This window comes from Schistocerca nitens, chromosome 2, assembly GCF_023898315.1.
Source record: "Schistocerca nitens isolate TAMUIC-IGC-003100 chromosome 2, iqSchNite1.1, whole genome shotgun sequence".
NCBI classification, from domain to species: Eukaryota; Metazoa; Arthropoda; class Insecta; order Orthoptera; family Acrididae; genus Schistocerca; species Schistocerca nitens.
The window spans coordinates 49,054,172-49,081,002 of NC_064615.1; the positions used below are offsets into that span (position 1 = coordinate 49,054,172).

Here is a 26,831-nt window from a genome sequence, read left to right on the forward strand (position 1 = left end):
GCCTCGTGATGACTGGGTGTTGTGTGCTGTCCTTATGTTAGTTAGGTTTAAATAGTTCTAAGTTCTAGGGGACTGATGACCATAAATGTTAAGTCCCATAGTGCTCAGAGCCATTTGAACCATTTGAACATTTATCGGTGAAGAGAACGAGATGCCAATCCTGAGCGGTCAAACCGGCATTTTGGGCCCATCTGTACCGCGCTGCATGGTGTCATGGTTGCAAAGACATACCTTGCCATGGACGTTGAGAATGAAGTTGCGGATCATGCAGCCTATTGCCCACAGATTGAGTCGTAACATGACATCCAGTGGCTGCACGAAAAGCATTATTCAACATGGTGGCGTTGCAGTCAGGGTTCCTCCGAGCCCTAATCCGTAGGTAGTGGTCATGCACTGGAGTAGTAGCCCTTGGGCTGCCTGAACGAGCCATGTCATCGACAGTTCCTGTCTCTATCTATCTCGTCCATGTCCGAATATCTTCGCTTTGGTTCACTCCGAGACGCCTGGACACTTCCCTTCTTGAGAGCCCATCCTGGCACAAAGCAACAATTCGGACGCGATCGAACCGCGGCATTGACCATCTAGGCATGGTTGAGCTACAGACAACACGAGTTGTGTATCTCCATCCTTGTGGAATGACTGGAATTGATCGGCTGTCTGCCGCCTCCGTCTAATAGGCGCTGCTCGTGCATGGTTTCCATCTTTCAGCAGGTTTCGTAACAACTCTGAACAGTCAAAGGGACGGTGTCTGTGATGCAATATCCACAGTCAACGTCTATTTTCAGGAGTTCTGGGAACCGGGGTGATGCAAAACTTTTTTTGATGTGTGTATGTGTAGCTTAGTAAGACATATAATTATCTCCGGGAGGCATTTGAATTGAAAATTCTACGATGAAAAATTAGCTCACTTTCCATCACACTTTGTGGAACTTTTGAATCTGAAAAATATCATTGTAGGTGAAACACAACTAAACACGAAGGGGAAGGAAAAGTTAACTGAGCAGAAAGTGTAAATGGGGTGGCAAGCACTCAATGCAAACTACATATGATTATTGGAATCAAAGGGACACGTTTTTGAGGTTAAGAGTCAGGCTAAAGACAGAGAATATTGAAGGAAATTAGGGCAGAAGAAGAATATAATAAGTGTAACAGTTTCCAGAAAAATAAAATTAATTTGTTTCATCGTAAGATTGGAGTGTCGAAAAACAAGGCAGATGAGTTTATTGTGTACCTAGAAAATGTGGAAAATGCTGGAGGGATAGATGTTCTGTGCCTCGATGAACGCCATTTAACCACAGGAATGGACAAGTTAAATATCGGGGATTACAGACATGCAGCATTTTCATTAATAGTTAACATGGAAAAAATGAGAAGTTGCAACATATGTAAAAGTGGGATACAATGTCGAAAATACTGAACCAAATAGTTTTTGTGTTGACCAGAACCTAGAACCAGGGGCTTGTGAGCTGTTACTGCAGAATACTTCTCTGTCTGTTAAAAATGTTACAGGTCAGATCTAGGAAACTTTCAGCTCATGATGAGAAATTTAGATGCATTTTGAGAAACAGATTTCAATGTAGATGCCTTAAACATACGGACAGGAAAGTAAACTAGAATTATTAGTTAGTTGTTTCAATATACTTTCAGTAGCCACGTTTTCAACTCACGTGCAGAAATATAGTAGGACACTGATTGATAACTTTTTATAGAGCGCTCAGGCTGAAAAATTGATGTGTACGCAGCTGCTAGTGGAATATTTGATCATGATTTGCAAATAAACAGGATGGTACCTTAAAACACAGAAGCAGGTTCATACAAAGCAGTGAGGCTTGTTAATGACAACAGTAGCAGTGTCATAAGAGCAAGCTAAAAGCGGCGGTGTGGGATGACATGTACCTAAAAGGAGACGTTAATGACAACTTGAGTTTATTCCATAGTATAATTGCGTCAATAATTGAAACTTGCTTTCTTAAAAAATTATCCAAAATATCCATTAAAGAAACATTTAAGTCGTGGATAACTAGGGGAACTAAAATCTCATTTAAAAGAAAGAGGGAAATTTATGTAAAGGTCAGGGTAGGTCAAGAATAGACATTGCTTGCGTATTAAAAAAGTACTGTAGTATTTTAAGGAAAATCATTAAAATGTCCAGATGTATGCATGTCCAGACAGAAAGAATAATTCAGATAATGAGTTAATGAGTTTAACACTATATACAACATTGTCAAATAGGAGACATGATAGCCAATCAGTGTACAAGATTCCATTATAATAAAAGTAAATGACAATGCTGTGAGTGATAATTCACAAGATGCAAGTTCTTTTAGCAGTCACTTTCCAAATGTAGCAGCAAATATTAGATTAAATGGTTCAGTACAACAAGCAATCGAATGTATAACAAATGTCATTCCACAAAAGTTTAAGCTACTAGAAGTAGCACCGACGATCTTCTCTAACATTAGTACTGTTATAAAAATTGTAAAAATCAGCTCTTCTGGGGTGGATGGTACTTCAGACAGGATTCTGAAAAGCAGTTTCAACTTAATAAATAATGTCCTTAGTGACATATACTTTGTGATCAAGGGTATGCGGATACCTGGTTGAAAATGACTTACAGGTACGTGGCGCCCTCCATCGGTAATGCAGGAATTCAGTATGGTGTTGGCCCACCCTTAGCCAAGATGACAGCTTCCACTCTCGCAGGCATACGTTCAATCAGGCGCTGGAAGGTTTCTTGGGGAATGGCAGACCATTCTTCACGGAGTGCTGCACTGAGAGGTATCAATGTCGGTCGGTGGGCCTGGCACGAAGTTGGCGTTCCGAAACATCCCAAACGTGTGCGACAGGATTCAGGTCAGGACTCTGTGCAGGCCAGTCGATTACAGGGATTTTATTGTCGTGTAACCACTCCGCCACAGGCCGTGCGTTATGGGCAGGTGCTCGATCGACTTGAAAGAAGCAATAGCTATCCCTGAATTGCTCTTGAACAGTGGGAAGCTAGAAGGTACTCAAAACTCCAATGACGGCCTGCACTGTGATAGTGCCACGCAAAACAACGAGGGGTGGAAGCCTCCTCCATGAAAAACATGACCACACCATAACACCACCGCATCCGAATTTTACTGTTGGCGCTACACACGCTGGCAGATGACGTTCAGTGGGCATTAGCCATACCCACCCGCTCCCATCGGATCGACACATTGTGATTCGTCACTCCACATGACGTTTTTCGACTGTTCAATCTTCCAACTTTTATGCTCCTTAGACGAAGTGAGGCGTCGTGTGTCATTTACTGGCGTGATGTGTGGCTTATGAGCAGCCACTCGACGATGAAATCGAAGTTTTCTCACCTCCCGCCTAATTGTCATAGTACTTGCAGTGGATCTTGATGCAGTTTGGAGTTCCTGTGTGATGGTCTGGATCGATGTCTGCCTATTACACATTACGACCCTCTACAATTGTTAGCGGCCTCTGTCAGTCAGCAGACGAGTTCGGCCTGTATGGTTTTGGGCTGTACGTTTCCCTTCACGTTTCCACTTCACTATCATATCTAGAAAAGTGGACCTAGGGACGTTTAGGAGTATGAAAATTTCGCTTACAGACGTATAACACTAGTGACACTCAATCACCTGACCACGTTCGAAGTCTGTGAGTTCCGTGGAGTGCCCTATTCTACTCTCTCGCGATGTATAATGACTACTGACGTCACTGATATGTAGTACCTGGCAGCGGGTCGCCGGGGTGTCCGGATACTTTTGATCACATAGTGTACTCAATGCATCACTGACAGATGGAATTTTTCCAGACAGTTTAACATAAGCAATTACTTAACCACTTCATAAGAATGGTGACACCTTCCTTACTCTCATATTTATCCACAAATATTCCAAAAAGTAATGTACTCGGGGGATGTCTCACACTTAAGAGGAAACAATCTTTAACATCTCACAAATTCGACTACAGAAAGGTTGCTCGACTGATGATGCTATTGATACACTCACTCACCAAATGTTGCAGGCCCCAGATAATAATATATAACCTGCTGGTATTTTTGTGGTCTCTCCGAGGACTTCGATTGTGTAGATCACGATAGTCTCTCACAAAATTTCATTTTAGGAAAGGGTCGGAAAAGGAATTTTTTGTGACTGGGGTTCAGTTTTGGGTCCACTCCTGTTACTTACATATGTGAATGACCTACCACTTCACATTCAACGATCAAAATTGGTACTTTTTTACAGACGATACAACTGCAGACGATAAAAATGCAGTAAATGAAGCAGGCAAAAAGGAATACAAACGTCTCAAAAATGAGATCGACAGGAAGTGCAAAATGGCTAAGCAGGGATGGATAGAGGACAAATGTAAGGATGTAGAGGCTTGTCTCACTAGGGGTAAGATAGATACTGCCTACAGGAAAATTAAAGAGACCTTTGGAGGGAAGAGAACCACTTGTATGAATATCAAGAGCTCAGATGGCAACCCAGTTGTAAGCAAAGAAGGGAAGGCAGAAAGGTGGAAGGAGTATATAGAGGGTATATACAAGGGCGATGTACTTGAGGACAATATTATGGAAATGGAAGAGGATGTAGATGAAGATGAAATGGGAGATACGATACTGCGTGAAGAGTTTGACAGAGCACTGAAAGACCTGAGTCGAAACAAGGCCCCGGGAGTAGACAACATTCCATTAGAACTACTGACGGCCTTGCGAGAGCCAGTCCTGACAAAACTGTACCATCTGGTGAGCAAGATGTATGAGACAGGTGAAATACCCTCAGACTTCAAGAAGAATATAATAATTCCAATCGCAAAGAAAGCAGGTGTTGACAGATGTGAAAATTACCGAACTATCAGTTTAATAAGTCACAGCTGCAAAATACTAACGCGAATTCTTTACAGACGAATGGAAAAACTAGTAGAAGCGGACCTCGGGGAAGATCAGTTTGGATTCCGTAGAAATGTTGGAACACGTGAGGCAATACCAACCTTACGACTTATCTTAGAAGAAAGATTAAGAAAAGGCAAACCTACATTTCTAGCATTTGTAGACTTAGAGAAAGCTTTTGACAATGTTGACTGGAATACTCTCTTTCACATTCTAAAGGTGGCAGGGGTAAAATACAGGGAGCGAAAGGCTATTTACAATTTGTACAGAAACCAGATGGCAGTTATAAGAGTCGAGGGGCATGAAAGGGAAGCAGTGTTTGGGAAAGGAGTGAGACAGGGTTGTAGCCTCTCCCCGATGTTATTCAACCTGTATATTGAGCAAGCAGTAATGGAAATAATAGAAAAATTCGGAGTAGGTATTAAAATTCATGGAGAAGAAGTGAAAACTTTGAGGTTCGCCGATGACATTGTAATTCTGTCAGAGACAGCAAAGGACTTGGAAGAACAGTTGAACGGAATGGACAGTGTCTTGAAAGGACGATATAAGATTAACATCAACAAAAGCAAAACGAGGATAATGGAATGTAGACAAATTAAATCGGGTGATGCTGAGGGAATTAGATTAGGAAATGAGACACTCAAAGTAGTAAAGGAGTTTTGCTATTTAGGGAGTAAAATAAGTGATGATGGTCGAAGTAGAGAGGCTATAAAATGTAGATTGGCAATGGCAAGGAAAGCGTTTCTGAAGAAGAGAAATTTGTTAACATCGAGTATAGATTTAAGTGTCAGGAAGTTGTTTCTGAAAGTATTTGTATGGAGTGTAGCCATGTATGGAAGTGAAACATGGACGATAACTAGTATAGACAAGAAGAGAATAGAAGCTTTCGAAATGTGGTGCTACAGAAGAATGCTGAAGATAAGGTGGGTAGATCACGTAACTAATGAGGAGGTATTGAATAGGATTGGGGAAAAGAGAAGTTTGTGGCACAACTTGACTAGATGAAGGGATCGGTTGGTAAGACATGTTTTGAGGCATCAAGGGATCACAAATTCAGCATTGGAGGGCAGCGTGGAGGGTAAAAATCGTAGAGGGAGACCAAGAGATGAACACACTAAGCAGATTCAGAAGGATGTAGGTTGCAGTAGGTACTGGGAGATGAAGAAGCTTGCACATGATAGAGTAGCATGGAGAGCTGTATCAAACCAGTCTCAGGACTGAAGACCACAACAACAACAAGTGTTATAATAACTCCCACTCCAGAGGAAGAAACAGAAGAGTTAGTAAATGATATTTTTCGAAGATTTTTGAGTGGTTCTCTAAAAACGGACTCCCCCTCCCTAACTCTTACTAAACACACTACAGTTATTTCAGGACAACGACTTTAGTCATACCAACAATTGATGTAGCACACGACCAGGAGCCATTTTGTAGGGTAGAATCCTCCAAATTTTTGGGTGCATATATTGATGCAAAGAACTGGAAGAAGCATGTTACTAAATTTCTCAAACAAGTACGTTCAACTGCTTTTTCTCTTCATATAATTGCTAACTTTGGAAACAAAAGTGTCAGCTTCCTGGCGTATTTTACATATTTATGCTCAGTATTATTGTACAGAGTAAAGTTCTGGGATAATTCACCACTTAGAAAGAAAATAATCATTCCACGAATGCGGGCAGTAAGAATAATATGTGGTGTTCACCTACGAACGTCATATAGCGAGCTCTTCAAGAAGCTAGGCATTATAACTGCGCCGTCACAATATTTTCGCTAGTGAAGTGCGACAAGAATAATCCATCAAAATTTGAGAAAAACAGTGATGTACAAGCCAACAATGCTAGAGAGAAAATTCTTTTTATCTTTTGTTAAAGTTGTCAGCGGCTGAGACATCAACATGCAGCAATAAAATTTGTTGATCATTCATCGAGTAACATAAAATAGATAGCGAAGCAAATTTTAAAACTAATTTGTAATCATTTCTCCTGGAAAACTCCTTTTATTCCATTCACGAATTTGAATTTAAAAACTGGCAGGCAGGCAAATAAAATCTTGTTAAGTGTAGTTACATGAGTACGAACAAAATGATAATGTGTTCATTAATGTTAACACTGATCATGTATACACATCCTGTAAACTGACTCCTTCGACATCATTTCGATAAGAGAATCGTTCGAAAGACCTACAGAACATTTAATTAACTAACTAATTGGCAGAATTGGAAATTATGAAAGTTGTTGTGAATAGGAAAGAAAGATAAGTAGAGTGTAACAGATTTGGAGGACCACGAACGTGGAATCAGGATGTTACATAATTAGACATAAGTTAAAAAGATCTAAGAAATTTCTGAGAAAGTAAGCTTGGAGTACGGCTTTGTACGGAATTGAATCATGGAGTGTGGGAGACGTAGGGAAGAAGAGAATCGAAGAGTTTCGGATGAGATGCAATAGAAAGGTCGTGAATAATAGATGGACTATGGGTGACTCAGAAGTTACTCACAGTTCATAAAATACGACTTTATAGCCGCAGTTCTTTTTAACAGCTATCAACATAGTGTAAAAAGAATTCCTACAGCGCTATCCAAGTACCAGATTCAAAAGCGGTGATAGCACTGCAACGGTCCTCTTGATGCACTTTGTGTCCATGGCTTCAAGGGACGTCCGTTATTCACTTTTTATACCCCTTTTACCCCGCATGTTGGCGATGTGGCTAGTAAACTCCAACTGCAGGTGTCTGAAAGTAGTCTCCTATTCATAATAAGCGGACAGCTTCTCGCTGCACTGTCGTCCTTCCTGTTATACTTCTATTACGGAGATTGCGTTGTGCCTCACATCGTGTTCTAATGTCACTGTAACTGAACATAACTGAACAGAACAGTATGAAGGAAAGAAAAATATCTATTTCTGTTTAGTAATGAAGAAAGATATCTTTTGTAGCTAATTCCTTAATCTCTTTAGCTGTTCCTTTCGCAAACTGTTTAACAGCCTTTCAGACATATTATTTCTACTCATATTTACATTTCTTTTGTAATATAATTCTCTTGTAGATAAACAGTACCTCAAATCTGTATTCGGTACAAATGATACATTTGTCCCTCAGTGTAATAATTCAAATATGGCTACTGTTGGCTAACGAATAATCCACTTACTCGGCTGACGGAAGACTTTCAGTACTGCACTTAGTACTAGCTCCACAAGCTGCGAATCAGGAACACTGAGTATGATATTTTATCTGCCTTACCAAAATTTTGTGACATAAACTTAGGTTTCAGACCACTCAATAAAAATACAGATATTGTTAAAAATAGATATTTTGTTAAAAATACAGATTTTGTTTTTTCTACGACTCGTTAAGGACTGTACTCATTAACTGATACCTGCTACGAAGCAATTACAGAAATGTATTATGTAAACCAAAGTAATATTAATGCACGAAAGCTCACCTCCAAATTAAACTAAGCCCCCTAATATGAAGGATTAAATCAACGCATTGATTACTGACCAACAGGGATATAGCACAAATATGATAACAATCCTAATTTAGACCCTAAGCTGTACACACAGTACACATAGCCACATTTACATCAGCGCTTTAACATCGCAAATGCAGTCGAACAAAATATACACTTTGAAAGAACATTTGGTGAATAGTATTTTGCCATACAACAGATCTCGACTTGGTATTATCTACTGTATACACTGGACAACAGATCGTTCTTTAATAATTCTTCACACAGTTTTCGTGACTTTGTATAATTACTAGCAACAAAATATTTTTGTTGTTATAGTTGTGAAACTGGGTCTGTCGGTAGCTTCACGTATATAGTGACGATCATCACATCAGTTTCGCTACCTGTGATGATGGTAACGACTACGTTAAGGAAGACCGTCCTTTAGTCTGAAACCGACGCAACCATTTGCATTTGACAGAACAAGGTGTAGATTCTGAATCAATGGAGAAACAGTGCTAATACCGCAAAACATATAACATCTGTTCATTCAAGTATCTCTTGTTGCCAACCGAGCTCTATGTGGGCCTTAGTGATAAGGAACATCTCGAGACTGTGGGTACAATGTGTGCATGACAATCGTAAGCATTTACAGAAGCGAGATCAGATTTTACCAACTTTCAGCATAACTGCAGTACTTTTCTACTGTCCCTTACACCGTTCATAAAAAGCTGAGCATTGACCGTGAAATATGCAGTCTCAGCATGTGTGATACAAAGAATGGGCGTCGAAACTCAGTAACGAGGTGGCTGGAAAAAAGCCTTTTATATCGTTTGGAGTTGTTAGCGAATTCGACCTAAGCAAGCACTAGTAGTTATAAGTTTTAAGTTGCACAAATCTGCAGCCAAAGCAATAATGTGCCAATAAGCAGATAACGAGACACATTACACGGTGACAGCCTTCTCATACTGTCACAAGAGATACTTTTTAAAATAATCCCAGTGACAAAATCATTTCATTAAACTATGGCAAACAAACGCAGAGGGACCCATTTTTGATAAATATTCGTGTCAGACTTTGACTTACTAATCTACAATAATGAGGTAGGCTTGTTGACCGCGTCAGGTGAAATACAGACTGTCTCCCGTACATGCAAACATTGTACTGGGCGTTGCGCGGGAACCAACACCGGATAGAAGTGCATCTACCGCCAAATGACCTCGCAATTAGGTTTAGCGTAACATTTAAAAAAGCCGTTTCTCTTTCATTACCCTCACGGGCACGTTTAAATTAGTAATCTACATCTACATCCATACTCCGCAAGCCACCTGACGGTGTGTGGTGGAGGGTGCGTTGAGTACCTCTATTGGTTCTCCCTTCTATCCCAGTCTCGTATTGTTCGTGGAAAGAAGGATTGTCGGTATGCCTCTGTGTGGGCTCTAATCTCTCTGATTTTATCCTCATGGTCTCTTCGCGAGATATATGTAGGAGGAAGCAATATACTGCTTGACTCCTCGGTGAAGGTATGTTCTCGAAACTTCAACAAAAGCCCGTACCGAGCTACTGAGCGTCTCTCCTGCAGAGTCTTCCACTGGAGTTTATCATCTCCGTAACGCTATCGCGATTACTAAATGGTCCTGTAACGAAGCGCGCTGCTCTCCGTTGGATCTTCTCTATCTCTTCTATCAACCCTATCTGGTACGGATCCCACACTGCTGAGCAGTATTCAAGCATTTGGCGAACAAGCGTACTGTAACCTAGTTCCTTTGTTTTCGGATTGCATTTCCTTGGGATTCTTCCAATGAATCTCAGTCTGGCATCTGCTTTACCGGCGATCAACTTTACATGATGTTACGGAAGTAGCCGACTAAACTGGTGCCGTGAGAGCCCAATCAGTAGAGACCAAAAAAGGTCGTATATTGGGAGTAGTTCATGTAGTCGGAAGATTTTCTGCAGTGGCTAAAGGGGGTGCACGGACAACGCAATGGAAATTCCAACTGGTGAGGAATGAGTGTGGGGTGGACATGCGTTTGGAGATCACCTTTCTACGTTTGTCTTCAAGAATTCGAAAATCATGGCCGCCAGCGAAAACATACTCCAGAACAAAATTTAACTACATTAAATATCCTTCAAAGAGATCACTTTCATTTTTTTCTGTAGGACTAATAGTTTCCACTTAGCCAGCGAGAGAATATGAAAATTTCGCCCGTGGATTTTAAAGGCCAGATATAGCATTGCGGGTTGCATAAAACGACATCCATAGGGGCAGCTGAATCACCGTGTTTATAATCGTCAGGCAGCGTATCTTACAGCTCGCAAATTACCCCGACCTCATGCATCCAATATCTGAAGGTGGCACATCTTAGCCGCATCCACATTACTTTACACATAATTTCAAACCCTTTTCTAACCTTTTCATGTCGATACCCTTTCCCCACAGAAATCATGAAAAGAAAAAAGTTTATCGCTTCCTTCATTTCTGTTCTTCGTGTAGTAAAACCTCAGCATTAGGCAGGATATTTTAATTTATTACTTCTTTACTGCTAACTGTATTCGGAAAGCACTATACAGACAGTATCCACAAGCCAGTATTCACATACACCATTGGATGTAGCTGTAAAATTATATCAGTGTATGACATGTAGTTCAGGAGTTGTGACTTAGTAACATTGAGATGCCCGAAAAATTATTTTCTGCCTAAAAACGATCGCATAACCCAGACTACACTCATCCAGCGTTTTGTAATAAAAGCATATAAAAGAGCTATCATTTTTTATGGTTGAATAGTTTCGGTTTTTACTTCTTGTTTTGTCTTTGAGCGAATATTCCGAAACTAATAAAATTAACATAATTGGGATTTCCTGTCTTCACCTATAAAGTTTTCACATAGTTAACTTGAAATATTTAACACAATAACTGATCTGCATACGATTCACATGTTTGAAGCTGTTTGATACATGGGAGTTCGATTCTCTGTAAGAGTCAGGGATGAGGTTCTCGTTACATCTAATTTGGGAATTGCAGCTATAACCAGTATTCAATTTTTTTGTACTAAATGTCAGACCCTGTGTACAAGCAGCTGGAAGTACGGCCGGAACGTGTAATTTTCGCAGAATGCTATCATCATTTTTTGAAGTGCACTTACTGTACGCGATGTTCAAGCGAGTAGTATCTCTGTCCCAATATAAGAGCGTTCAGTTCCTACGAATCATTGTGGTCATGTTTTCTTGCTTCTCGAAATGTTTTCATGAGAATGGTTTTGGGATGTTTTAGATGAAATTCTCTATTACCTTCACAGACGCACTGGCGGCGTGTACTGTTCTCCTGTGCTGCTTGATATATCCGGAAGTGTTTGCGTTAACTGTTAGCTGGATGACGAAAGGATGCACTGTATTGTTCACATACCTACCAGTAGTTATGAAAGTTCATGGTAGATTAAAAATGTGGCCTTCGCTTTTCACTAGCTAGTACCCTAACTACTGAGCTAAGCAAATACGACCCACGACCGGTCCTCGCAGCTTTGCTTCTGCAGTACCCCATGTCCTACCTTTTGAACTTCGCAGAAGTCCTCCTTTAAACTTGCAGGACTGTCACTATTTGAAGAAAGGCTATCATGGAGACCTGGATTGGCTACATCCTGGAGGATGTTAGCGTACTGAATCATCGTTACGTTTCGCTCAAAAACAGCGGTTTATTAATTCGTATTGTATACTGGACACCAAGCTCCCGTTTCAACATTGTGGAGAAGCTGGTGATATGACTGATGTAACCCATACAATAACAGTAGTTTCACAGTCAAGAGGCGTGACGAACACGACGATGTAGCTATTTATTTTATACTTCGAAATTCACAAAATTGTTAGGTAAAGCCTACAAAAATTGATACATTAAGACAGTGCCGTAAGAAGACCACTCAGTGAAGACCAAATGCGGTCGAATGTGGGAAATAGTTCGTGCAGTTGCAAAGTTTTGTACAGTGGTGCCACCAAACACATACTAGAAACCCCGATGGGGCTCAGTGTGGGGTTGGGGGTGCGTTCGAAGGTCACTTCTGTAGGTTTCTGTTCAATACGGCCGCTAGCGAAATCGTCTCCCAGTACAAGATATAAGTACATTGTATTTCCTACAAGAAGGTCTTGTTCATTTTTTCTGTATGACTAATAGCTTGCCCACAGCGAACGGGGCTATATGGAAATCTTGGGGTCCATTTTTGAAGGCTTGGTATAACATTGCGGGTTGCATAAAACTACATCGTCGGGGCAGCTGAATCGCCCTGTACATACACTCCTGGAAATTGAAATAAGAACACCGTGAATTCATTGTCCCAGGAAGGGGAAACTTTATTGACACATTCCTGGGGTCAGATACATCACATGCACAATGTCGGCACTAGTACAGTGTATATCCACCTTTCGCAGCAATGCAGGCTGCTATTCTCCCATGGAGACGATCGTAGAGATGCTGGATGTAGTCCTGTGGAACGGCTTGCCATGCCATTTCCACCTGGCGCCTCAGTTGGACCAGCGTTCGTGCTGGACGTGCAGACCGCGTGAGACGACGCTTCATCCAGTCCCAAACATGTTCAATGGGGGACAGATCCGGAGATTTTGCTGGCCAAGGTAGTTGACTTACACCTTCTAGAGCACGTTGGGTGGCACGGGATACATGCGCACGTGCATTGTCCTGTTGGAACAGCAAGTTCCCTTGCCGGTCTAGGAATGGTAGAACGATGGGTTCGATGACGGTTTGGATGTACCGTGCACTATTCAGTGTCCCCTCGACGATCACCAGTGGTGTACGGCCAGTGTAGGAGATCGCTCCCCACACCATGATGCCGGGTGTTGGCCCTGTGTGCCTCGGTCGTATGCAGTCCTGATTGTGGCGCTCACCTGCACGGCGCCAAACACGCATACGACCATCATTGGCACCAAGGCAGAAGCGACTCTCATCGCTGAAGACGACACGTCTCCATTCGTCCCTCCATTCACGCCTGTCGCGACACCACTGGAGGCGGGCTGCACGATGTTGGGGCGTGAGCGGAAGACGGCCTAGCGGTGTGCGGGACCGTAGCCCAGCTTCATGGAGACGGTTGCGAATGGTCCTCGCCGATACCCCAGGAGCAACAGTGTCCCTAATTTGCTGGGAAGTGGCGGTGCGGTCCCCTACGGCACTGCGTAGGATCCTACGGTCTTGGCGTGCATCCGTGCGTCGCTGCGGTCCGGTCCCAGGTCGACGGGCACGTGCACCTTCCGCCGACCACTGGCGACAACATCGATGTACTGTGGAGACCGCACGCCCCACGTGTTGAGCAATTCGGCGGTACGTCCACCCGGCCTCCCGCATGCCCACTATACGCCCTCGCTCAAAGTCCGTCAACTGCAACGTCCACGCTGTCGCGGCATGCTACCAGTGTTAAAGACTGCGATGGAGCTCCGTATGCCACGGCAAACTGGATGACACTGACGGCGGCGGTGAACAAATGCTGCGCAGCTAGCGCCATTCGACGGCCAACACCGCGGTTTCTGGTGTGTCCGCTGTGCCGTGCGTGTGATCATTGCTTGTACAGCCCTCTCGCAGTGTCCGGAGCAAGTATGGTGGGTCTGACACACGGGTGTCAATGTGTTCTTTTTTCCATTTCCAGGAGTATATTTTCTAACTTGAGTAGGTTCTAACAGCATTTTAAACTTTTAAATTCCATCAGAAATACTGGAAATCAAATATTCGTCGCTCCTGGACCCCATTACAAGGGCAAGTCGCAACTGTCATTGCGCTACGTTTTAGCCGTTTAGTAAAACTGGTAAGAGGTTTGTCAGTTGAGAATTCATCGACACCGCATTAAGGAAGTATAGCTTATTTCACCTCCTAGCATTTTATGTTATGGACTCTCACTGTTGTAGTTGTTGTTGTTGTGGTCTTCAGTCTTTAGACTGGTTTGATGCAGCTCTCCATGCTACTCTATCCTGTGCAAGCTTCTTCATCTTCCAGTAACTACTGCAGCCTACATCTTTCTGAATCTGCTTAGTGTATTCATCTCTTGGTCTCCCTCTACGATTTTTACCCTCCACGCTGCCCTCCAATGCTAAATTTGTGATCCCTTGATGCCTCAAAACATGTCCTACCAACTGATCCCTTCTTCTAGTCAAGTTGTGCCACAAGCTCCTCTTCTCCCCAATTCTATTCAATAACTCCTCATTAGTTATGTGATCTACCCATCTAATCTTCAGCATTCTTCTGTAGCACCACATTTCGAAATCTTCTATTCTCTTCTTGTCTAAACTATTTATCGTCCACGTTTCACTTCCATACATGGCTACACTCCATACAAATACTTTCAGAATCGTCTTCCTGACAATTGAATCTATACTCGATGTTAACAATTATTTTTTCTTCAGAAACGCTTTCCTTGCCATTGCCATTCTACATTTTATATCCTCTCTATTTCGACCATGCAACGGCCTTGCCGGAGTGGATACACCGGTTCCCGTGAGATCACCGAAGTTAAGCGCTGTCGGGCGTGGCCGGCACTTGGAGGGGTGACCATCCAGCCGCCATGCGCTGTTGCCATTTTTCGGGGTGCACTCAGCCTCGTGATGACAACTGAGGAGCTACTCGATAGAATAGTAGCGGCTCCAGTCAAAGAAAGCCATCATAACGACCGGGAGAGCGGTGTGCTGACCACACGCCCCTCCTATCCGCATCCTCAACTGAGGATGATACGGCGGTCGGATGGTCCCGATGGGCCACTTGTGGCCTGCAGACGGAGTGCTGTTACTTCGACCATCATCAGTTACTTTGCTCCCCAAATTACAAAACTCCTTTACTACTTTATGTGTCTCATATCCTAATCTAATTCCCTCAGCATCAGCCGATTTAATTCGACTAGATTCCATTATCCTCGTTTTGCTTTTGTTGATGTTCATCTTATACCTTCCTTTCAAGACACTGTCCATTCCGTTCAGCTGCTCTTCCAAGTCCTTTGCCGTCTCTGACAGAATTACAATGTCATCGGCGAACCCCAAAGTTTTTATTTCTTCTCGATGGATTTTTATTCCTACTCCGAAATTTTCTTTTGTTTCCTTCATTGCTTGCTCAATATACAGATTGAATAACATCGGGGATAGGCTACAACCCCGTCTCACTCCCTTCCCAACCACTGCTTCCCTCTCATACCCCTTGACTCTTATAACTGCCATCTGCTTTCTGTACAAATTATAAATAGCCTTCCGCTCCCTGTATTTGACCCCTGCCACCTTCAGTATTTGAAAGATGGACAGTCATATGGTAATGAATACAACCGAGCGTAAGTTCTTAAAATACATGTACTGCTAAACGCACTGGCTATTGCTGTGGAGGGAGTAATTGTGCGTGTGTACTTGCAGGGGCTTCAAGACGGGCATGTCGTGCATCGACTCTTACTCGCGCTGCATCGACGAGCCGATGCGTCGCCTGTTGGACGAACAGGTGGCGGCGGCGCGCTACTTCTTCATGTTCCTCTGCGACGACCCCGGCTTCCGCGAAAGTGAGTACACTGTGGCACTACGAGGCCCCCACCTCGTGCCAGTTCTATCGGCTTCGCTCTCCGCTTATTGTGTTATTAGCTAATTGCTTGCTCTGTGTGCTCGACCTCATTCTCATTAGGAGCAATAGTTGTTATTGTGATTGTGTTAAGGAGATGACAGACTAAAGGCCGAAATACTAAATGTCTTTTTCCAAAGCTGTTTCACGGAGGAAGACTGCACTGCAGTTCCTTCTCTAGATTGTCGCACAGATGACAAAATGGTAGATATCGCAATAGACGACAGAGGGGTAGGAAAATAATTAAAATCGCTCAAAAGAGGAAAGGCCGCTGGACCTGTTGGGATACCAGTTCGATTTTACACGGAGTACGCGAAGGAACTTGCCCCCCTTCTTGCAGCGGTGTACCGTAGGTCTCTAGAAGAGCGTAGCGTTCCAAAGGATTGGAAAAGGGCACAGGTCATCCCCGTTTTCAAGAAGGGACGTCGAACAGATGTGCAGAACTGTAGACCTATATCTCTAACGTCGATCAGTTGTAGAATTTTGGAACACGTATTATGTTCGAGTATAATGACTTTTCTGGAGACTTGAAATCTACTCTGTAAGAATCAGCATGGGTTTCGAAAAAGACGATAGTGTGAAACCGAGCTCGCGCTATTCGTCCACGAGACTCAGAGGGCCATAGACACGGGTTCACAGGTGGATGCCGTGTTTCTTGACTTCCGCAAGGCGTATGAAACAGTTCCCACAGTCGTTTAATGAATAAAGTAAGAGCATATGGATTATCAGACCAATTGTGTGATTGGATTGAAGAGTTCCTAGATAATAGAACACAGCGTGTCATTCTCAACGGAGAGAGGTCTTCCGAAGTAAGAGTGATTTCAGGTGTGCCGCAGGGGAGTGTCGTAGGACCGTTGCTATTCACAATATACATAAACGACATTGTGGATGACATCGGAAGTTCACTGAGGCTTTTTGCGGATGATGCTGAGGTATATCGAGACGTTGTATCAATGGAAAATTGTACTGAAATCAGGAGGGTCCGCAGCGAATTGACGCATGGTGCAGGGAATGGCAATTGAATCTCAATGTAGACAAGTGTAATGTGCTCCGAATACATAGATCCCTTATCATTTAGCTACAATATAGTAGTTCAGCAACTGGTAGCAGTTAATTCCATAAATTATCTGGGAGTACGCATTAGGAGTTATTTAAAATTGAATGATCATATAAAGTTGATCGTCGGTAAAGCAGATGCCAGACTGAGATTCGTTGGAAGAATCCTAAGGAAATGCAATCCGAAAACAAAGGAAGTAGGTTACAGTACACTTGTTCGCCCACTGCTTGAATACTGCTCAGCAGTGTGGGATCCGTACCAGATAGGATTGATAGAAGAGATAGAGAAGATCCAGCGGAGAGCAGCGCGCTTCGTTACAGGATCATTTAGTAATCGCGGAAGCGTTACGGAGATGATAGATAAACTCCAGTGGAAGACTCTGCAGGAGAGACGCTCAGTAGCTCGGTATGGGGTTTTGTTAAAGTTTCGAGAACATACCTTCACCGAGGAGTCAGGCAGTATATGGCTCCCTCCTACGTATATCTCGCGAAGAGACCGTGAGGAAAAAATCACAGAGATTAGAGCCCACACAGAGGCATACCGACAATCCTTCTTTCCACGAACAATACGAGACTGGAATAAAAGGGAGAACCGATAGAGGTACTCAAGGTACCCTCCGCCACACACCGTCAGGTGGCTTGCGGAGTATGGATGTAGATGTAGATGTAGAAGGACATCAGCAGGTATCGGCTTTTCGCAAAAATTACTTTTCTTTCCAGCCTGCACATTCCTATTTTTTACTAGCGTGTTAGAAGCCAGCCAGAAATTGGTTAAAGCGTAAGCGAAACTGAAAAACACTAATTTTAATTTGAAATTAACAACAGCCTCAGTTGCAATGTTTACCTAGATTTACCTAGGTTTCAGTTGGGATAATCCTACCTTCTTCAGAATAAAAGGAACTTCGATTTGCCCATAATGGACAACATCAAAAACTAAAAACTATAATATAGTAATACATAATCATGTTGCAATTACTTATCTGGGAAACAGCCTAGGCCCCATTTCGCGAACGCAGTACGGCAGCAACGGATGTTGTACTGGAACTAGCTATAGCCTCGAGAGCGCATGCGCGAGAGTGTGTCATGCGTACTTGTTAACACTGGTACGAAGAGATATTAAATATCCTGGTAGAAGACTAAAAATGCTATTTCCCCTCTGCGCTTCCTTGTTGTAGTGCGTACTGTGATATTACACTCGTACGCATTTTCGTCGCAGCATCGAACGTGATAATGTGAGTGCTCAGTAATGCACTGTTTGTTCCACGTATTTAGATCGTTCTTGACACCCCTTGCGTCTCACATAACGCTGATAACGATGTATATGGAACGAAAATATCTTGATGCCAACCAGCATGAATTTCGAAAACAATGGTTATGGAAAATAAAATTCACCATTAAACATAACATCTTGGTAGACATGGATAACGTGGAAGGACTAAATATTCTATTCTGAAAAGCATTAACCCAGTGTCTCGACGACGCTTATTATCGTAAGTACTATCACAAAGGGGTATGAAGCTAAATTCGTAAGTGCATGAGGATTTATTTATAGGGAAAATGCTGATAACGATGTATATGGAACGAAAATATCCTGATGCCAACCAGCATGAATTTCGAAAACAATGGTCATGGAAAATAAAATTCCCCATTAAACATAACATCTTGGTAGACATGGATAACGTGGAAGGACTAAATATTCTATTCTGAAAAGCATTAACCCAGTGTCTCGACGACGCTTATTACCGTAAGTACTATCACAAAGGGGTATCAAGCTAAATTCGTAAGTACATGAGGATTTATTTATAGGGAAAATGCTGATAACGATGTATATGGAACGAAAATATCTTGATGCCAACCAGCATGAATTTCGAAAACAATGGTTATGGAAAATAAAATTCCCCATTAAACATAACATCTTGGTAGACATGGATAACGCGGAAGGACTAAATATTCTATTCTGAAAAGCATTAACCCAGTATCTCGACGACGCTTATTACCGTAAGTACTATCACAAAGGGGTATCAAGCTAAATTCGTAAATGCATGTGGATTTCGTTATAGGGAAAATGCAGAATGTTATATTTATCCGGATGGGGCATTAAGCTCGGCACTCACTGTGATGTTCTCTCATCTGTCGTCATGTCCGACACTAACCTGACGCTACATGACACGTATCCATTACAATCGCCTGTGCCTGTGGGCGCGAATGGAAGGGAAATGTTACCAGCTAGATGGCTGACTCAGCCCTTCGCAGTCTCTCAGCTATTAATGCCATCCGACTTTACTGTATCGCAAAAACGGAAGTAACTTCAGGTGTTCCCAAGGGAAGTGTGTGAAAGAGTTACGATTTTCGCTGTTCAGTTGTACGTTATTGATCTTGCAGGTAATATTAATAGCAGTCTTAAATTTATACAGATGCGGCAGCTTTCTATAACCAAGCAGTGTCTGCATAAAGCTTCACTAACACCCAGTCAGATGACGATAAGATTTGAAAGTGATGCAGAGTTTTTCAACTTGTTTTAAATGTTAGTAAATGCAAAATCATACACTACATATAGCACAAAAACTTAAACTTTATTACCGGCATATCAGTAAGTCACAGCTGGAACCTGTCAACGTAAACAAATACTTGAATGTAACAGTTTGTGTAGATATGCAACAAAATCAACACATAGGCAAAATCTTAGGTAAGCCAGGTGGCGTATTAACAATCCTTCTCAGGGTACTGGGAAAAACCCGCCTACAAAGGAGATTGATTACAAACCCTACGTGCGAACCGCCCTAGAGTTTTGTGCAAGTGTGTTGGATCCATATGAAAAATAACTAACAACGCATACAAAGAAGCACAGCATGAATATTCAGATGTCTCTTTGGCTCATGTTCAAGAGCCATGGTTTCAAAAATCATTATTAGGCGCGGAATTTATTGTAGTTCTCAAGATTTTACTAATTACAGCGTACACAAGCGAATTTTAGTGATCATTCTCTCCGAAATTTACACATCACTGGAATGGGAAGCAACCTTATTACTTGATGTGATGTATACTTTCTGTCACGCATTTCTTCGCACTATGGGATATATATGTAGATGCATTACGAACCTATTGATTATACTTAAGTCCATAACAGTTGTTCAGGGATTATTTTTGCTAATATTCATCACATTCATTATCACTAATTCATTATAAGACATTAAAATTTTACAAAATTTTGAAGTGCTATAAATATCTCATATGACAATACACGGAATACACTTAGAATCGCTGAAAATAGCGCACTAAGAAGGAAACATCACATCTAAATGGAATTTGTTAAAGATGATTCATATGAGAGATTAACTCGGTCCCAAAAACATTATACACTTCTGGCCATTAAAATTGCTACACCAAGAAGAAATGCAGATGATAAACGGGTATTCATTTGACAAATATATTATACTAGAACTGACATGTGATTACATTTCCACGCAATTTGGGTGCATAGATCCTGAGAAATCACTACCCAGAACAACAACCTCTGGCCGAAATAACGGCCTTGATAGGCCTGGGAATTGAGTCAAACAGAGCTTGGATGGCGTGTACAGGTACAGCTGCCCTTGTAGCTTCAACACGATACCACTGTTCATCAAGAGTAGTGACTGGCGTATTGTGACGAGCCAATTGCTCGGCCACCATTGACCAGACGTTTTCAGTTGGTGAGAGATCTGGAGAATATGCTGGCCAGCGCAGCAGTCGAACATTTTCTGTATCCAGAACGGCACGTACAGGACCTGCAACATGCGGTCGTGCATTATCCTGCTGAAATGTAGGGTTTCGCAGGGATCGAATGAAGGGTAGAGCCACGGGTCGTACACATCTGAAATGTAACGTACACTGTTCAAAGTGCTGTCAATGCGAACAAGAGGTGACCGAGACGTTTAACCAATGGCACCCCGTACTATCACGCCAGGTGGTATGCCAGTATAACGATGACGAATACACGCTTCCAATTTGCGTTCACCGCGATGTCGCCAAACACGGATGCGACCATCATGATACTGTAAACAGAACCTGGATTCATCCGAAAAAATGACGTTTTGCCATTCGTGCACCCAGGTTCGTCGTTGAGTACAGCATCGCAGGCGCTCCTGTCTGTGATACAGCGTCAAGGGTAATCATAGCCATGGTATTCGAGCTGATAGTCCATGCTGCTGCAAACCTAGCCGAACTGTTCGTGCAGATGGTTGTCTCAGGGATGGAGTCGGGGCTGCACGATCCGTTACAGCCATGCCGATAAGATTCCTGTCATCTCGACTGCTAGTGATACGAGGCCGTTGGGATCCAGCACAGCGTTCCGTATTACCCTCCTGAACCCACCGATTCCATATTTTGCTAACAGTCATTGGATCTCGACCAACGCGAGCAGCAATGTCGCGACAGGATGAACCGCAATCGCGATGGGCTACAATCCTATCTATATGAAAGTCAGAAACGTGATGGTACGCATTTCTCCTCCTTACACGAGGCATCACAACAACGTTTCACCAGGCAACGCCGGTCAACTGCTGTTTGTGTATGAGAAATCGGTTGGAAACTTTCCTCATGTCAGCACGTTGTAGGTGTCGCCACCGGCGCCATTCTCTGAAAAGCTAATCATTTGCATATCACAGCATCTTCTTCCTGTCGGTTAAATTTCGCGTCTGTAGCACATCATCTTCGAGGTGTAGCAATTTTAAAGGCCAGTAGTGTACATAAACATATACAGTGAGAACATGTGGAGAAATGCAGTGCAGCATTAATAACGAGGTGTACAACCTTTTGTTGCAAAACACGCTGCAACACGATCCGGCATCGAACTGATTAGACGTCTGATGTTGTACTGAGGCAGATTAGCCCACAAATATTGAACAGCCACCTCCTAGTCATGTACAGAGTGACACGGCGGCATCTGGTGTTTCAGCTGTTCCCACACATGTTCTCTAGGGGAAAATTCCTTGGAGGGGGCTGGCCATGTAAGAGACGGAAATGACGTAGGAAGTCTTCAGCAACTCGAACTGCATGCAGATTAGCATTATCTTACAGAAAAAGGGCGCCTGGCAGACCATATAGGAAAGGTCCCACGTGGGGTTGAAGAATGTCATCAAAGTGATGCTGGCCCATTAAGGTTCCACGTACCACAGTTACAAGGGACCGGCCATGGTAGGCTAGAGCCCCCAGACCAATTCGCCTGTTCTGCGGGCGGCATGGCGCGGGACAGCGTGGGTGAAACTGTACCGTTCAGCAGGCTACCTCCATACCCGTGTGCGGCTATTATCCATACCAAAAACTAAAGTAAATTTATAACTAAACACCACGTTTTGCCAGTCTGTGACAATTCACGTCAGTCTGGCTTGGCACTACTGTAGACTTAGTCTCCAAAGACTCCGTGTAAACGTCGGTACACGTGAAGGCTGCGTGGATTGCAAATTAGCACCTGCTAGGCGCCTGGAAATGGCTTGTGAAGCAGCTGGCACACGTATATATGCTTGTATTTTGGAGCCAGATACTGTACGATCGCTGATCGCTGGCCGATCGATCCTTCAATTCTCTCGCCTTGTCGTCTTCCTGGTCACTCCAGAGCAAGTACGTGACACAGGAGTGCCATCTCGTATCCACGGCCCCCAGCATCGCCTGGCGGAACACTCTGAACGATCGATCTAGCGAGCCACATGTCGTGTCGACCAGCCTGCTGTTTTCATGCAGTCGATTAGACCCACTCCCCGCCCCCCCCCCCCCCTCTCCCCACAAGCGCGTCTACCTGGCATTTTGCCCTGCTCTAGTCCGGATGTGATCGTCAAGTTGAAACGTCCCCTTAGAAAAATTTATACACGACTGTGCTTTAACTGACACACAATATTTTGTTAGCGCAACGCAATCTGACTTTCAATAATCCCTACAAAAGAATGGGCCCTGACTAACATTAAACTATACCTTTCACAAATCACTTACCTCACAAAAATCTTCGCTACTCAAGCTACTGCAATACAGCGAGCGCCACTACTGCCAGCTAAATAAAAGATTCAAACTACTGAAGGCACTAACTACTGATAGGCATAGTTAGCAAATGAAAGATTTTGATAGAGAACAACCAATGTATTTACCTCAATAGTCATAATATATATAGCAGTTCATGACAAATTTCAAAACTCCGCCATCTCTCTCCCCACATCCACCACTGCTGGCGGCTCACCTCCAACTGCGCAACGCTACGCGCTGTTCACAGCCAGCTGCCTAACACTACAATGGCGAGTATTACAACAATGCAAATCAGCCACAGACTGCACACAGCACAGCCAGTGATCATCATACAGAGGTGGCGTTACCAATAAAAAAACCTAAACAGCCTACTTATAAAGTGTAAGAGTCGTCCACTATGCGCCGTTTAAATAGTTCCCCCGCCCCGTTGCGGCGCTACTGCAGGGTCTGTGTGCATGCACATTGCCACCAAACTTGTATCACGTGCATATCGGATCTCACATTGGATATCCGCAAAATTTCGTATTTGTATCTTTCTTCCCTCTGCGTGCGCTATTTTCAGTGTTCCTGAGAGTATGTGCCAAACGCGAAAAGGCTGCGCTTTTTTTTATTCAGTATTTTCACAAAATTTCGCAGCTGTAATGCCGAACATAATCATTGTAGAAAATAAGTGTGTAACATGTAACACTCGTTGCGTACCCAGTGTAGAGCGGCCGCTGGTGTGTGGATGTTGCAGGGTACCTGCAGTACAGCCGCTGCTACTCGACTGTTTCTGACGACTGGGACTCGTGCGTGTCGCGCTTCTCGCAGCTGGTCAACGAGGAGGTCACCCGGCAATCTACCAGCCAGGCGCAGCGCCTCATAGAGCTCTGCTGGTAAGTGTCTACTGTCGCGCTTCTCGCAGCTGGTCAACGAGGAGGTCACCCGGCAGTCTACCAGCCAGGCGCAGCGCCTCATTGAGCTCTGCTGGTAAGTGTCTACTGTCGCGCTTCTCGCAGCTGGTCAACGAGGAGGTCACCCGGCAGTCTACCAGCCAGGCGCAGCGCCTCATAGAGCTCTGCTGGTAAGTCTCCGTCTGCCGTCGCACCCCAGGACAGTGGGCTCCATGGCGTGGTCACACAGGAGACTGAGTCGAGAACACACTTTCTCAGTCTCTTTTTATCCTGAAGTTGTTGTAACAGTGCTTGCTCATGCAAAGTAGACCTGACCATCCAACCAAATATAACGGATTTAAATGAACTTGGCGATATACAGGGTGGCGCGCGAAATGTGTTTGTTTATGAATATAAACTTTATTGTCAATACAAACTGAAAGGAACATATACTACAATGAAGAGCCGTCCATGGAGATTTGTTCTAACTCAACACATGCTCAATATGTCCACCATTTCGTTTCCTAACTTCCTTCAAACGAACACTGAAGTTACTGATTACCCTACGGCACATGTCTTCCGTTATTTCACTGCAAGCTGGAAGAATAAGTCTTCTGAGCTCCATTAAATCACGTGGACGTTTCGGGAAAATTTTTTCCTTTAGGTACCTTCAAAGAAAAGAGTCACATGTATTGAGGTCTCGACTATTGGGGGGCCAATTTTGCCCGTCATTGAAGCGACGTGGGAACCTGAGGGAAATGATCCGCATGTCGAAATGCTCGTGTAAAAACTCCAACACAGTGTTTGCAGTATGTAGCATTGCTCCATCTTGCATGAACCGCTGTGTGTTGAAGAGCAAGGCAGTAGTAAGAAGCTGTGAAATTTAATGGAGCTCAGAGAACTTATTCTTCGAGCTTGCAGCGAAATTACGGAAGACATGTGCCGTAGGGTAATCACTAACTTCAGTGTTCGTTTCAAGGAAGTTAGGAAACGAAGTGGTGGACATATTGAGCATATGCTGAGTTAGAACAAATCTCCATGGACGGTTCTCCGTTGTAGTATATGTTCCTTTAAGATTGTATTGACAATAAAGTTTATATTCAAAAACAAAGTGGTAACACATTTCGTGCGCCACCCTGTGTTTGTCATGATGTACAGTGTGCTCAGATACAACCAGAAAAGCTTTTAAGGGTGTTTCAGGGTAGGTTGTGCTGAGAAATAACTATTCAGAACAAAATTATACACTGTGCTGTTTCCGAGATTATTAGATTGAAGTTAGCCAATCACGGCGTTGCGTGCACAAAAACAAGCGGCTCCCCGTCTGGCTACCGTCAGTTAGTGTCAGTTGTTTCATAGAGTAAATGATAACATAGGTGACTTCTCAGCCTTACTACCGTCCAATCGTTGAATCTTCATGCTTGAACGGCTCAACGTATCGATTTTTTTTTCTTAACGGTACTCCTCTGCACAATCTAGCCTGCAAAACACAAGCTTTTCAGACTATTTCTGACCACCCTGTAGGAGACGAAATTAAAACGTTTCCCACAATATTGATGGAAGCTGAAGCAATGAATCAAAATTCATGTCACGGCCGGATATCAAACCTGTGGCTTGTTACTTTTTTTTTTTGAGCGGGAAAGCAGGGTAAACAAACAATATTTATTCGTACAATTGTGCTGTCCTAGGGATAAGAAGTGTATAGAGGCAGCCAAAACAATTTTGAAGCCATGAAATCAACATAAATGCCGCCACCCCCCACCCCCCGTGGCATCCAGCCGTATAATCTTCACCATACCTGCCATTGCGGACGGCACGTATTTCTTCTGCGTCGACCATTCGAAGGACCATTATCTGAGGCGGTTTCGGTGTTTACGATCCTCTCTTTCCCCCCCTTTTTTTTGTTATTACACGTTAACATAATCCAATCATAACTGGCGCCGACAGGTGGGGGCCAGTTGTCTTCTCACTGTGCAATTTGCCAATATATTTGAACCGTGCAGTACTGTCTCTAGTCGTCCTGCTGCGGGAGTCTTCTCATTTCTGGGACACCCCAGCTGTCGGATGGGTTGTAAAAAACACTTCCTAAAAAATTGGAAACGTAAGTCCTGTAATGCGTATGACTCCGTATGAGCTCGTGTTGTTCTTGTAAGTATATCCAATAATCCTTCACGTACTTAATATCGTACGAAAACAGATATTAAGTCGCATGTCCAGCGATCCAATTGACCGCATACGTCTTTTGTTTGGTGAAAAAAGTCTTGTCCTGTAGAAAAAGTACATCCGATGTGATCTGTGTAGTTAGTGCACCGAAGGAAGGCCAGTATTCGACGCGTCAACATCCAGACGTCCCTCGCTGCGCCAAACACTAAACCATGTTCTTCCGTTGCTAACAGTCCACAGTTTGTGCAAAGAGGAGAATCGACCATATGAATTTATGTAATCGACTCCCGGTCACAATTTTACGGTTTATGAGAATATACCACATCGATCTCGCTGCTGTTGACAGTAATGCAGTATGCACTGCACACCAAATGTGCTTCCAAGTTCTCGTTGGGTATTTTAATTCCATTATGTTGCGGCCACGGTGATCCATGAAGCACCGACAGACCTCGAGAGTCGTGGGTATTCTCGTCGAAGGTACTTTCAGACGAACATAACCACAATCAACAAGAAATGAGCCAATGTGTGCAAGAGAAGGCGAAATGTTGCCCACCGCTACCGGCGGTTCGTACGAAGGCGAAACAAGTACTTCTATCAGAGCTGATGTTACGGCATGCTTTCGTTGTTGCCAATTTCGTATCATCGCTCGCATGCAAAGCGCCAAAGCTTTGTTACGCACGTTTGTGTGGTTGAGGCCACCGTTTCGGAACTGTAGGGTTAACGTGTCATATTTGATATTAAATAACATCCCAGTACTAACATAATAACCAAAGGCAGGTCCGCAATACCCTTCGGTATTGGTAGGATCTGCGCTAAATGAGGCAGTCTTAACGCTATGTGAACGTTA

General features: G+C 43.3%; 1 protein-coding gene across 1 annotated transcript in view; it reads left to right on the forward strand.

Moving 5' to 3' along the window:
• LOC126234830 (uncharacterized) overlaps positions 1-26,831 on the forward strand; it is an 82,016-nt gene that overhangs the window by 15,521 nt on the left and 39,664 nt on the right. The window contains exons 3-4 of the mRNA XM_049943572.1: positions 15,710-15,849; positions 23,689-23,827. Of these exons, the coding sequence (XP_049799529.1) occupies positions 15,710-15,849; positions 23,689-23,827 (279 nt within the window). The remainder of the gene's footprint in view (positions 1-15,709; positions 15,850-23,688; positions 23,828-26,831) is intronic.